This window comes from Coenobita brevimanus, chromosome 79, assembly GCF_032717465.1.
Source record: "Coenobita brevimanus isolate Jiangsu-jjx chromosome 79, ASM3271746v2, whole genome shotgun sequence".
NCBI lineage: Eukaryota > Metazoa > Arthropoda > Malacostraca > Decapoda > Coenobitidae > Coenobita > Coenobita brevimanus.
Window position 1 is genome coordinate 9,581,887 of NC_137032.1, and position 14,973 is coordinate 9,596,859.

A 14,973-nucleotide genomic window follows, 5' to 3' on the forward strand; every position below is an offset into this window, starting at 1 on the left:
GTAGTGCTGCCTTCATGTGAATCTACACTAAACAACAGTTGGTTTATTCTGTAATCCATGAAACAAGTTACAACGCTCGGTGGTACGCATATAACCTAATGACAACTGTTGTTTTTATGGATCAAAGTGCTCCAACCAGATGGGGGCCGCAGACGCTTACTGTACATCCGGGAAATGATTGGGGTTTAGCCACTCACAAGCGAGTGAGACTGGTCGTCTTGCCTTAAATGTCGGAGCTGACAACTCTTTCCCCAGGCCCCTATGCCCACACTGGAGGAAAAAAGGACTCGATTATGTATCATGATAGACAGATCACATACTGTAATTAAAACTTTCCGAGATCCAGCACTTTGTTTACAGTCACTGTTGATTAGATGATATCAAGTATTAAAAAAAATCTTTTGTATTTCATTCGCCATGACCTGCTGGAAATTTTCATTTTGTAACTTGTTTCACTGATCTCAGTTTCGGAAAACTACATTGCTGCGGCCTTACGTACTTTATGGAGCGCCGATTCTTGCTATACATATTCCTATGGCAAATTTTTGTTACAGCGCGGCAGTGAAATAAGATGTCATATTTCTTTTTTTCTTTTTTTACCAAGCTAAAGTGGAATGGAGGTTGTTTACTGGAGGAGGATGTCATCCTATGCGGAGAAGGAGAAATAAAGCAGGTTCTAGGGATGTAAGGAAGCCGTCAGATTCGACTGTCCCATGATTTCACTGCACAGTAGAGTTTACAACAAAATATTCTGAAATAAACTACTCTGCGATGCCAAAACACGCATGTAGGGATGTCCACACTGCTACAATGCAACACTTAAATGGCAGTAATTACGAGCACAGACGGTGCTCAAACAAGCGTTATACCTACTATATTTTTATGACAGCGGAATATGTTGGCGGCGCTTGAGTCGGGTGTCCATCCACCTTTTATGCGATTGTAGGAAAAATTAGTACCTTGGTCCAAGGGCAACACCTACGGGAGGTAACTGTGGTAAGCTGGATGATGCAGTGGCCTTGTATCCCAGGATATGGGGTGAAAAACCCGCCACAGACTCAAAGGCCAAGTTACGAGGATAGGCACTGCGGCTAAGCACCTCATGGCGTCTGCCCCCACCTTTACCTTTGCCGTGCACCAGTCATTAATCCATTAACATACAATATACTGTGTATGCAGCACAAGTAATTGTGTCATGCAGTATTCTCAGATACCAGTATGGGTCAGCACTATCAACATCAGCCACTATTAGGTGAGTTTATCCATTATATCATATACCTGAAGGAGTTCATATAACAGTTGTCGTAGTAAGCAAGGAGTTATGAAAATTCATTGATAACTATGAAAAAAGTTCAGTGATAACTATGAAAGTGATTTTATTTTGAGTTTAGTATGTTAGTAATGAACAAGTAGTCATCTGCTTTCTGTCATTTCAAATTAATATAAAGCTTTGTAAGACTAGCAATGGATATGACAAATTTTCACTACCCTTCTTCGCAACCCCACCTCCCATCCACCAGTACAATGCCTCCCCTTTCAATGACGCATCTTATAATGCCATTCCATTCCTCCCCAAATACCAATGTCCCACCTAGTACATTACGTCCCCTTCCCTGCCTGACCGGTCCACTCCCACCTCCCTCGACTATTGCTCCCTCTGCAAGTACCACTTCTCTCCTTGCCTACCCTTCCACTTCCCAGTCCCCCCTCCCATACTACTAATACCACCCCTCCCCTCTATCACCCGACCATCCCACCCTTCATCATTACAATACTGCTCCTCTCTCACCCTGGCACTCCCCACCCCACAACTACCCCGTGCCCGTGAACGTCTCAGCGACTATATAATGAGGTGGATGGACGTCCAAGCCTCACAAACTCGTTGGCGCTACTCCACACGACTGACTGTGACAAATAAGGTCCCGGCGAAGCAAGATGCGAAGCTGCCTGACGTTACTGGTGGTGGTGGTGTCGGTGATGGATCTTCCCTCTGTGTTAGCCTTCACTGCTGCACCCCGCACACGTATGTTGGTTTATTGGTTATTTTGTGCCCCAGACTCTTACCCGTGGCTCGTAGGAAGTCATTGACAGGATTTCACACCAAAAACAGACTTGTTGTCAATGCTTAGAAGATTTTCTACCTCACACGAGTAACAGTTTCACAGTGAATTTTTCCTCTTCCAGTCAAACAAAGCTTCAAACTACCACCACAGATCATTGTTTAGTATAAAAATTTGGCTATGACTTGGAAATGTGAAAGGGTGAGAGAATGGGAATATGGTTTAGGTATATGTGCGGGAGTCAATGAGAATGAGAGGGCAAGAGAGAGAGTATGTCTGATGATAAGCAAGAAGTGGAAGGAGAATATAAGAGAGTATGGAACAGTGGGTGCAAGGGTGCAAGGATTGGATGGGTGAGGATGAAAGTAGGTATACAAGCGTGGGCGACTGTATGTGTGTATGCCCCGACAGAGGATCGAGTGGCAAGAGTGAAAGATGAGTTTTGGGCGAGAGTAGAAGCATGTATTGACAAGTTTGAGAGGAGCGAGAGAGTGCTGTTGATTGGAGACATGAATGGCAAAGTTGGGAATGTACGAGTGGATGGAGTGGTTGGTCAGTGGGGTGTGCCAGCTGAAGTAGATGGGAATGGTAGTGCTTTGGTGGACATCTGTGCTTGTGGCGCAGGGGTTGGCAATAGCCAGCACCTACTTTCGTCATGGTAAGATGATCCTGACCGGTATACATGGAGAGTAATGAGGAGGGATGGATGGTGAACTTGTTGAACGAAAGGCAATGGTATAGACTACGTGTGTGTGGATGAGCGAATGAGAAGACAAGTGTTGGATGCAAAGAGTGTGGAGAGGGGTGGGGGAATGGAGTCTCGGACCATCACTTAGTGATGGCCAAGAGTAGAGCTGCAAAGAAAGTGGTTGAGGAGACAGAAGGGGAGAAGACAGGAGGAAGCAGCTCCCTGTGAAGAAGAGTGGAGAATTTGCAAGATAGTGAGAAAATGACAGAGTATAAGAGCATAGTGAAAGAAAGATTGGGAAGGTATGAGCTAGAGCAGATGGAAGGGGTGGAAGACCTATGTAAGATATTCACGGAAGAGATAGGCGCAGTGTGTCAGGCGGTTTGTGGAGTGAGGAGGAGATGCAAGGGTGTGCAAGGGACAGTATGGTGGAATGATGAGGTGAAACGAGCTGTGGAACAAAAGAAAAAGGCATATAGTGAATGGTTAGCGAGTAGAGGTAGGGGAGAAGATGAGAGAGAGAAGAGAGAGGTATATGTGAGCAGGAGAAGGGAGGTTAAGAGACTGGTGAAGGAGAGTAAGAAGAAAGTGGATGAAGAGTTTGGGAGGAATCTGAGTGTGAAATGGAGGGAGATTAAGAAATTGTTTTGGAAGGAGGTAAAGAAATTAAGGCAGTGTGAAAGGGGAAATAGTAGGTGAGTGAAAGATAGAAATAATAGATTGTTGGTGGAGAAGAGAGAGAAATTGAGGAGATGGAAGGAGCACTTTGAGGATTTCTTGAATGTAGAAAGTGAGAGCAGTGCGAGTATAAGTGGTTGGGGAATGGCTGGGAGAAGAAGAGATGAGAGGAGGGAGGAAGAGATCAGTAGGGCGGAAGTAGTGGAAGCGATGAAGAAGATTTAGTTGGGAAAGGCCCCAGGAATTGATGGAGTGTGTGGTTAAATGCTTAGGTATGGGGGTGAGATTGTTGTGGAGTGGATATGGAAGTTGTGTAGATTGGCTTGGGAAGAGGGAAGGGTTCCAAAGGACTGGAAATCAGGTATAATTGTTCCTTTATACAAAGGAAAAGGGGAGAGAGAAGTATGTGGTAACTATAGGGGTATTTGCCTTCTTAGTGTTGCTGGTAAAATATATGGTAGAATACTCATTGATAGGGTTAGGCATATGACAGAGGAGCTAGTTGGAGAAGAACAAGGGGGATTTAGGAAGGGAAAAGGGTGTGTAGATCAGATATTTATTCTAAGATGTTTAGTGGAGAAGTATCTAGAGAAGGAAAGGAATGTGTATGCTGCCATCATGGACTTGGAGAAAGCTTATGACAGAATAGATAGGCAAGGTATGTGGAAGGTATTAAGAATATATGGAGTGGAGGGGAAATTGTTGAGTGCTGTGAAGAGTACGTACGAAGGGGCTAGGGCTACGGTGCTGTGGATGGTGAGCTGAGTGAGTTCTTTGATCTCAATGTGGGACTGAAACAGGGTTGTGTGAGGTCTCCATTGCTGTTTAACATATACATTGTTGGGGTTGTAAAGGAGGTGCAAGGTAGGGCAGTGGATGTGGGGGTGGCTCTAATGAATGAGGGTGAGATTTGGAAGATTCTGGTGTTGCTGTTTGCTGATGATACAGTATTGTTGAGTGAAGATGAATGGGAGTTGCAAGGTTTGGTGAATAAATTTGGGACAGTGTGTAGGAAGAGGAATCTGAAAGTTAATGTAAACAAAAGTATAAAGTTATAATATGGTGTTTGAGAGGAATAGAAGTCTAGAGAGTGTACGAGTGAGGTTGGATGGTGAGGATATGGAGAATGTGAGGTGCATTCAGAGTACATGGGTAGTGTGATGAGTAAGGATGGAACTTTGGGGGACGAAGTGCGTGAGAAAGGGTACAGCAAGGAAGGAAGGTTGTTGGTACACTGAAAGCAGTGATGAGAAATAGGGGAGGGTGAGTATGGAAGTTAAGAAGTCACTGCATGATAGTACTGTGATCCCTACCCTGACTTATAGAAGCAGAAGGCGTGGACCTTGCAAAGAGGGGAACAGTGGAAATGAGTTACTTAAGAGGAGCGTGTGGAGTGACGTGGAGGGACAGGTTGACGAATGGAGAAGTGAAGGAACGTTGTGGGGTGGATGTGGATGTGGTTGAGAAGATTAGGAGAAATACATTGAGGTGGTTTGGACATGTGAAGAGAATGGAGAATGAAAGACTGACTAAGAGGGTGTATGTAGGTGAGGTGGAGGGAGGGAGAGGAAGGGGTAGACCGATGAGGTAGAGGGATGGAGTTGAGAGGTATATGAGGGAGGGGGGGTGAGTTGGGGGGAGAGTAGTCAAATGGTGGGAACAGAGCGACTTGGAGGCGTTTTGTCTGCGGCCACCCTTTGCGGGATTAGGGAGTCGGGCTATAGATAGATTGATAGATAGACTTTCCTCCATCCAGGAGTAAGGTTAGTTCAACATTGAATATGCCTCAGTGCCAATGCTTCGACACCTAACCGTAACTCGCATTCTGTAGTCAGCAGGTGTAACATTCCATCAACAAACAAATGGAAAAAGTCAGGTTCGGTCTCGGCCTGATCAGATTCTTGGACAAGGTTTATTTCCCCACGTTCTTCCTCGTCATCCAGCAGTACAGTTGGAAACCAGGGTACATCACCTTTGCGTATCATGTTTTAGGGAAAAGCTGTAACTCAGTGAATGATTGTATGCCTTAATGACACCATGCACTCGACAAACATCAATTATAAGGCTGCTTCTTCTAACACAGCGTTTCTTAATCTGGGGTGCAAGCACCCCAGGGGGTGCTGAAGTCAATTTTAGGGGGTGCTGGAATATGCAACATATATTGGTTGCTGGAAAATGCAACATATGTTGGTTTTGCTTAGTTGATATTTTACTGTTGGAGAATGTATAAAATAGTCAAGGAGTAGTTCACTTTACTTTGTTCTTATAGTAGTGTTGTTACTGTAGCAGTGTAGCAACTGTAGTCCCAGCAACCAGATGTAAGGGGGTGCCGGACTGTGCGGCCTTACTGCAGGGGGTGCTGAGGTCGGAAAAGGTTAAGGAACGCCCACACTAGGCCGTATTCTCATTAGTTTTGGTGATTCCATAGCGACTTCCTACAGGTTTACATTCCATCATACATCTTCAAATCCCCTTCTATGTCACCAGATCTCTTTAATCAACCCTGCAGACAAAAGAAATGATGGAGAGTGATTTCAACAAAGGTTAATCTTTATTCTGCAGTATACTGAAGTCATGCCAGTGATCTTAAAAATTGTCTTGAAAACAAAGAATATAGCAATAGATCAAGTATTAATCTTCAAACTACCACCACTGTTCAAAATCTGAATATTAAATTCGGAGAGACATATGGAGCCGTACCGAAAGTGTCTTTGGAGACATCCTAGCACCTCAAAACAACCGATTTTTTTTTTTTTCTGAACATTACATCTAAATGCCCTCTTGTACTGTATGTTATTCGTGCAAACTCTGCCGATGTTTAAACGGTATTTAAGAAGCCTCCTGTGTCATCAAGAGTAAGGCTCAAACCGGCATAGCTCCACACAGGGAAGGGTGTTGCCGTCTCAGATCGTAGTAGGACGTAGAAAACGGCCTGTGATAACCATAACAGAAACTGGTGTTAGTTAGGCAGACTGACCTAAATTTTGGTGCAAGGATGTATATATATATATATATATATATATATATATATATATATTAGGCTATGGCACACCTAATGTCTGACTTGGCTTATATCTCTGACTGGGGTAAAAGTAATATGGTTGGCTTTAATGAATCTAAGACTCTGTTCTTACACCTATCAACCCGACAAAATCTTCCACAGGTATACCCACTAATGTTTAATAATATTCAGCTTAATCCTGCATCATCCTTGAACATGCTTGGGGTTTTCATTTGCATAGGACTTATCTTGAAAGATCATATTACATCTTTTGTAAAATCTGCTTTCAAGAGACTGGGTGTGCTAAGCCGACTCCGCTCTTTCTTTACCCCTGCACAATTGTTGACTCTATACAGGGGTTTTATCCGCCCCTGTGTGAGTACATTTTAACTCTCATGTGTGGGAGGCTGGGGGAGGGCTCCCCACATACTTGGCTCTTCTCAATAGGGTGGAGTCAAAAGGCTTTTCGTCTCATTAACTCTCCTCCTCTTACTGAGCCTCCCTTCAACCTCTGTCTCTTCGCCGCACTGTTGCATCTTTATCTCTTTTCTATCGCTACTTTAATGGTCATTTTCTGCTCCTCTGAACTGTCTGCTTGCATTCCTCTACCTACGACGGGCGCGTAGCACCCGTCTGGCAGAACTCATCATCCTTTTTCTGTCCAGCTTTTCTAATGCAAGAGTTAACCGTTACTCCCAGTCTTTCATTTATGCAACAGGTCAGCTCCTGGAACTGTCTCCCTCTGTCTGTATTTCCTGTCCTACTATGATCTCAGTCTTTTCAACGTAGTGTGTCCAGGCATCTCAAAATGATCGGATCTTGAATTTGGCTCTATTATGTATTTTGTTTTTTCTCTTGGAGGGAACTGTTACTGCCAGTCTCAAGCCTTTGGTTCCTTCTTCCTCGCATAAATATATATATATATATATATATATATATATATATATATATATATATATATAAAGAGAGAGAGAGAGAGAGAGAGAGAGCAAGCCTATGTGATTGATAGAGAGACTACTGTATATAGACAGCACATATCTCTGCCTAACGAAAATAAAATTTATTATGCATTCCTGCATTCGGATCTAAATCCACCTGTAAATCTAAACTACTCCTCCTTGGCCCACTACCTGTCTATCCACCACATTTCACTGAAATCCGATAACAAGTTTTTCGAATACTTTGTACACAAGCAGACAAACAGACTCATGTGAATATAACCGCCGTCCAACCTCTTTTGCGGAGGTAATACCATACATGGTACTATTAATGTGGCATAACCAGAAATAAACAGTTATGGAAGTGCAAGGGAGCCTCCTCAGCCTCCGAGAATATTATCTGCGTCTAATTGCTTACTTTTTTCCAACAATATTTCGCCACTGTCTACCTCTGATCACCATTACTACCGTCCCAGTCACTACCTACGACGCTCTTGCATTCCAAGCAAAACGGTGTCTTTTTTTCTCTTCACTTTATACCAACTACTTTTTCCTTCTTCTTTCTTTTTCTATACTTTCTTTTTCCCCTCTTCTCTCACTAATAAAACTCTATTTCTCCATAACCTCATCTTCGCTATTTCTGTCCTCGTTGCTGTATGGCTTCTCTTTAACAGGTTGTTCAGCCTTCACACTCCATGCACTTTCATACACCTACTTACCGCATATACTGACCCCACTATGAACCACCTTAAGAATATGTTTGTGAACTTATGTTGATGACCTGGTAGATCAGGAAAGTCTGCTTTTAGGAAATTCAATTCCTTAAACTGTTCCCTGCCCCAGCCGAGATTCGATCCTGGGTCCATTAGGACTGCAAGCCGCCTCTCTACCGATTCAGCGGTGGCTGAATCGGTAGAGCAGCTTGGATCGTCGGCTGGGGCGAAAATTACGTTTAAATTTGAACGAGATCTCGGCGTATCGACGAAGCGGTTGGGTTGAGCCACTTTCACAAAGCCGTAGACTTTCCTGATCTACAGATGACCCGCCGACATGTCGTAAAAATAAAAGTACCCCGCTAATACCAATACACGCCAGTCCTGTATGAGACAGCCCTAGCATGTATTCAATATGGACGGTGGGTGTTAGCGCCGAAGTGGTGACATGTGGAGGTGTAGGAGGACTACTGGGCCTTGGGATAGGCAACTGCCCCCACGAAATAGGCCCTGAGCCTTTGCCCAGAGTCAGACACATAAAAAAAAAAAAAAAAAAAAAAAAGTACCAACCTTGTGCGTTATTATCACTGACGTACCATGAATACTCGGCCATGTTAGTTAAAGCGGTGTCATTTCTCATTGGTGCTGGCGCCTTGCAGCTTCTGGTGGGCAAGCGGGAGAGGTGGCAGGCTCTGGAGGGCTGCCCCTGGTGGACATGGAGACGGTGGGCTCTGGGGGGCCATCCTTGGATGACATGGAGGTGGCAGGCTCAGAAAGAAGATCCCTGGGGGACGTGGAGGTGGCAGGTGATGAGGCTGGCTGGACTTTGGTCATTGATCCACCTGTGCAGCTTATTATTCAGGATCTTGGCACCTACTCACCACAGTATTACAGGTCAGTGTTTCTGTACTGCAACACACTGTAGAATTACGGTATCTATCTATCTATCTATCGAGATAGATATCAGAGAGAGAAAGAGAGAGAGAGAGAGAGAGAGAGAGAGAGAGAGAGAGAGATGTGAGCCATGACAGAATACTGTGCTTAGAGGAGAAGATGGATGAATGCCCATAGTAATGTGTATAAGAAAGTGATGTGTGGAGGATCATAAGGCAAGAGAACTGCCAGCGGATCGAGATGGTTGGAAGACTTTTGTAAGCAGGAGGCCATATCAAGGGTTTTGGATTCCTCTTTATTTGGGTGATGTGATAATCGTCGGACTGACTCCCGCTGATACGTACGAGTACTACGAAGCGTGAAAGTGTGGATGTTTATGCCCGTGGGGTGGAGTCAGGATTCCTAGCCTGAAGAGTGAGTCACTGGCAAGACTTTACGTTGGTTCTCTTTCTGTATTATTCTTACTTCTTCGCTTGACCCTACCTAACCTCTTTATTATGCGGGAAGAGTTGTCTGGATAATATATATATATATATATATATATATATATATATATATATATATATATATATCCTAAGGTTGCTGTGTGCAAGGTGCTGCAGGAAGTGAACTTCGCTCATCAGCACACATTCATAAAGTTCATAGGTCCGAACACTGGGGTTCTCCCGTCTGTTAACTTTGGAAATGCCTAGTTCCATCCATCTTAAAGGACCACAGGCCTAAAATGTACATCTGTCTAGTTATCTGTCTCCATTAATCTATCTATCTATCTATCTATCTGTATAAATAAATATATGTATATATGTACATAAATATACATGAGAGAGAGAGAGAGAGAGAGAGAGAGAGAGAGAGAAAGAGAGAGAGAGAGAGAGAGAGAGAGAGAGAGAGTTACTCATCTTGTAGACAGCATATTGTGCAGGGCAGTAATACACACACTTAGAGGGAAGGGATTGCCTTTGCTCTGCAAGGTTGTCAGTCACATCTGGCATCATCAGACTAAAGGAAGAACAACCCATCATAAAAATAATTTAAAAATACTGTGCCAACTACATAACAATCATTAATTCATTTTACATCCACAAGGTTGTATTATCTATATTTTAGTGTTGGGAGGGATGAATGGGAAAAACATTTAGAATAAAAAAAAAAAAAAAAAACGCACTGTAGTAGATTAATCCTGTTTTTACATTTTTTCATTCTTCAATTATTATCCTGTTAATCCCTCCCTTCCCTAAAATATATGAAATACGATCTAGTGGATGTAAAATAGGAATTTATGAGTGTGCTACTGTGGCATAGTATTTCATATTATTCTTATGCTAGGTTGATTATTCTTATGCAAATCGCTGTTCGTCCTTTAGCTTTGAAGACTGAAAACACCATTAGAAAAAATGCATCGTCAACAAAAGCCCATCAAGCAATTCAGGCGTTGCGTATAAAAATTCATGCAAGGACTATAATACATTTTACAAAGGACAACCTGGAAAACACAAACCAAGACATCACAACATAAGTATGGTGTAAGGCCAGTCCAGCAGTGTAGTAACTTATTCCAACACACTGATTATGCAGGCTCTAAAATCTGTACAAGGCCATAGAGCTTCGATGAAAGGAATGTACCTGCATAATTCTTAATTTGACACATATTAGAATAATGAAAATATGAGCTATGGACATTATAAATGTAACAACTCTACCAGAATTACAAAGCGGTACCTCACAGGCCAACATTCTTTGTTTAGGCTTGGTACGGTTCAGGGCGTCAGTTCAGCCGAAGTGAGGGAGATGAGAGGGTGGTAGGATCATCGCACTCATACCAGACCAAGTCAGGTCCCACTTTGTTACACGTGCCCTTCTTTGCTGTCTCTGTGTAACTCTGTCTGAACATGTAATATGCGAAAGGAGTTAGTGTCTTTAATTTGTCATGTGGTTAATCTGCATATATCTATCTATCTATCTGTCTATCTATACATACATACATATCTATCTATCTATCTATCTATCTATCTATATGTATTGTATAATATGTAATATACATATACATATATACATACCGTGCATATATCTATCTATCTATCTATAAATAAACAAATTATATATATATATATATATATATATATATATATATATATATATATATATATATATATATATATATATATATATATAATAAAATGTCTTGTCCTTTCAGCGCCGAGGAAGAGGAGGGCAGATATCATACCACTGGAGAATGGGTCGTTTCTCCCAGACGGCGAGGCAGGACCAACGGTACAAAGGACAAAGCGTGGAGCATTTATGGCAGGACTTCTACGGTTCCAGCCAGAACAGCGCCACACTACGAAGGGTAGCTGGTAAACTCCATACGCATCGGGGAAATAGCTGGAACCACATATGCAGCTGTTTACATGGTGAATGAAATCAGCTTAACCTCAGAGCACAACTACACGCCTTACAAGAGGAAATGAAGAATCTTAGAGCCAATCGAAGTAAAATGAGCAAAGAAGAAGCAAAAACAGCAGCTGATGCATTGGCAAATCAGGCAGCTGATATTGCAGCAATGGCAAGGCAATTGTCTAACAACTCAAATTCAACATACACAGAACAACAGTCTGTAGGGGAGAAATGTTAACACACTCGTACAGCAGGAAGAGCTGCAAAGTCTGACTTTTTGAAGCACGTAACTTACTTTTAAAGCCTTCCTACCTCCAGGCAATGTTTTTTACTTATTTGAGATACATTTTGTTGTAACTAGGATCAGTGCACTACTAAATCAAACCAATTAGTTCAGGAAAGTCTCCTCTACAATAAGTAGGCTATAATCGTCTGAAGGTAGGAGTGAATGAAATTAAATCTGTCCACCACACTGAAGAGGTTTTAATGTACGATGTAAAATAATGGGATGATTTTCTTCTCAGGTATGACTCAATATTTTAAATAATACTGTTTAATAAGTCATGGCAATAATAATAGTAGCAGTAGTAGTATAATGGGACGTGAACAAGGTGGACTGCAGGTTGATATTGCCCGTCTCCTGCAGTGCAGTCCAACATCCTTCTTTCGAAGGATGGGGGAGGAAATTGAATGAGGTATGTTTGGAGAAACGGGCAACTATATCCGTGCCACCAAGTGAAAAAGGAATACCTCACCATCACCATCACCACACGTAATATTTAATAAATGTAACAGATTGTAAGAAATATTGAGTAGAATGCTACTGTATCTAGAATGCTACTGTAACACTACTACTCTCTCTGGAATTCACTTCCTGAAGTTTGCTTCCCTAAACATTTAATCCACTTCAATTCATTCAATCCAGTTGTTATAAATATTTTATGAATGGAGGATGCCCTTACGCACATGGACTTAGTTTTTTTCCTTTGTTTTTCCTTCCTCCATTCATTATCTATATAAAAAATAAAAATGTCGCTCCACATAATTATATATCACTGGACTGTCAGGACCACGCCACCCCTCCACTGGACCTATGACGGATAAACATATACTTCTTTTTATCCTTGTTGCTAGCAGTAGCACCAAGGAAATTTAAAAACTTGGAGGGGTTAATGAAGGATCTATCTAAATATTCCAGTTTTAAAAAGTATCTCCTAAACAGAATGAACTTGTCTGGAGACAGCAAGAGTAAAGCAATAAATATGTCACCAGGTTGTACGAAATTAAAGTGGAGTGATGTAGAATAAAAGCATTTAACTTTCATTCAGTATTTTTGTACTAAAATTAATTGTTAGATAAAACAGTGGTCTTCCATAAAGCACTGTATCAAAATAAAACAATACAGAGGTAAAAGATAAGTGTTCTGTCCATCGTGAAACACATAATGAACACATTTAACAGGAAATTACTGACAGCATCAGCCTTAAGACAGCAGTACAGGATTTGTGTGTGTGTGTGTGTGTGTGTGTGTGTGTGTGTGTGTGTGTGTGTGTTCAAAGAAGGAATAAATGATTTACTTCTTCACTCCTCGAGGGCTGCTAACCTTGATACTGACCCCTTTCTGAGTGGTGGTCATAAAACTGTAAAATAAAGCCTGTAATTACGAAGTTTAGTATAATGAGAACCAAAAAATATCAGCTTAGTTATTTCAGTCGACAGTTGGACCAAAAAAAAAAAAAAAAAAAAAAAAAGAACAAAGAAATAAAAAAGGATATAAATGTGTTGAAGGCGTTCTCGCCTTAACTCCATCGGAATAAGGTAACAGGACACACATTGGTTTCAGTGAGATGTACTCTATTGAGATAACTACTTATCCCATTAAAACCCGCAGATCTTAATGTGGGTAAATAGCTATAATCGTTTAGTGGAGGTCAGAATTAAACAGAGAACTCATTGGCCTCATTTAGATGCTGTAGACTTACCGCATGGCGAATATGTTCTGCCCAAAAGACGCCTCACATTATGCATGAGTTGACATCAACCTGTCCTCTGATCTGATGCGTGTGAGAACACTGATGATGAGTGACAGGAAGATGCCAGGTGAATGCACAAACGTTGAGAAACACCACTGTTGACAACTGCAGCTATATGACGATCAAAATGAAGTTTGAGAAGATATCATGTGTTTATATGAACCGAAGGAAAAGAAGCTGTGATTAAATTATACAGTTTTGCCACGGTATTCATACCAGGCCTTTAATATTCAGTAAATCTTATCGCAATACAGGATATTTGTTTTTCATCATCATCATCATGATTTTTCCCATCTATGGATGGGAATTGATAAGTAGAGATCAAAAGTATCAAATGTTGAAGCATGATAGAGGGAAGAATTATAAAATCATGCTTTTTTAAGGATTTTTAAAAAGGATTTTTTGTGTTGTTAACGATTTCCACGGGTTGAAATTTGACACTGCCATGTGAATTTGACCTTAGATGTACTGCCGCCAAAAATATTGCTTTAATCCCGCGGCTGGCTCACAACCCTTCTACCAAATTTTGTTAAAATCAGATCAAAACTGCGAGTGTTACAGTGTTCACAGACAATGACACACACACACACACACACAAACATACACACACACACACACACACACACACACACACACACACACACACACACACACACACACATACACACACACACACACACACACACACACACACACACACACACACACACACACACACACGCACACAGGCACGTGTCGAGCAAAACGTAACACCCACCTAGCTATCGCAAGAGCGTGTGTAAAAATACAAGATGTTTAGTTGAGCTCTTGTCGTCTCTGGGTATTTCAATACTGGCTTTCAGAAGACAAGAAAATAAATTTTATATTAATAAACAAATATTAAGAATCTCCCAGACAGCACAGCCCCGCCCCATACAATCGGTGTTACGGCCCGTCCATATAATCAGTGATCACCTGTGATTTTGAAGTATAATAATGCAAAAATGTTGGTAAATAATACTGGAGATGTGATGAACCAAACACCCTCGTTACTTTTAATTTACCGTTTATAGAGTGATACATCACCATGCTTGGAAAGTGATGAGCAGCGTGCCAAGTCTTGACAGATGCACACTGATCACAGGGATGGGTTTCATGGTCGAATATTTCACTCTTCCTTATGCGACTGACCTTTGACTGATTACACTCAAAAGCTACTGTCTCCTTCATCCTCCGCCCCCATACATAACCCTTAACAGTTACCAAGTTTGGTTCAAATCGGATCAACAGCATGTAAGTTGTCTTTGTCACATGACCTTGTCCTTTAATTTACTGCTCTGAAAGTTATATATATAAAAAAAAAATCTTCCATGGCTAACCTTCAAACCTTCCTCCATCATACATCCAGACCGAAACAAAACTGTTTAAGATTAAATGACCAAACCTTTCACCTTGCCTTGGGACCCTGACCTCCTATCGACTGTTTTTCAAAATAACATCATTTCACCCATCCCTGTAGTGGTACCGTAGTTGTTGACGACTATCATTCACCCACTTGATATGTGAGTGCTTGCCTATATTTTCCTTCACCTTTA

The 14,973-nt window shown here is 41.7% G+C and overlaps 1 protein-coding gene across 1 annotated transcript in view; it reads left to right on the forward strand.

Moving 5' to 3' along the window:
* The first annotated feature begins 1,891 nt into the window (after positions 1–1,891).
* The window catches only part of LOC145409018 (uncharacterized), a 15,764-nt gene continuing 2,682 nt past the window's right edge, over positions 1,892–14,973 (forward strand). Inside the window, exons 1-2 of the mRNA XM_080279587.1 lie at positions 1,892–2,023; positions 8,738–8,972. Of these exons, the coding sequence (XP_080135713.1) occupies positions 1,936–2,023; positions 8,738–8,972 (323 nt within the window). The 5' untranslated portion in view covers positions 1,892–1,935. The remainder of the gene's footprint in view (positions 2,024–8,737; positions 8,973–14,973) is intronic.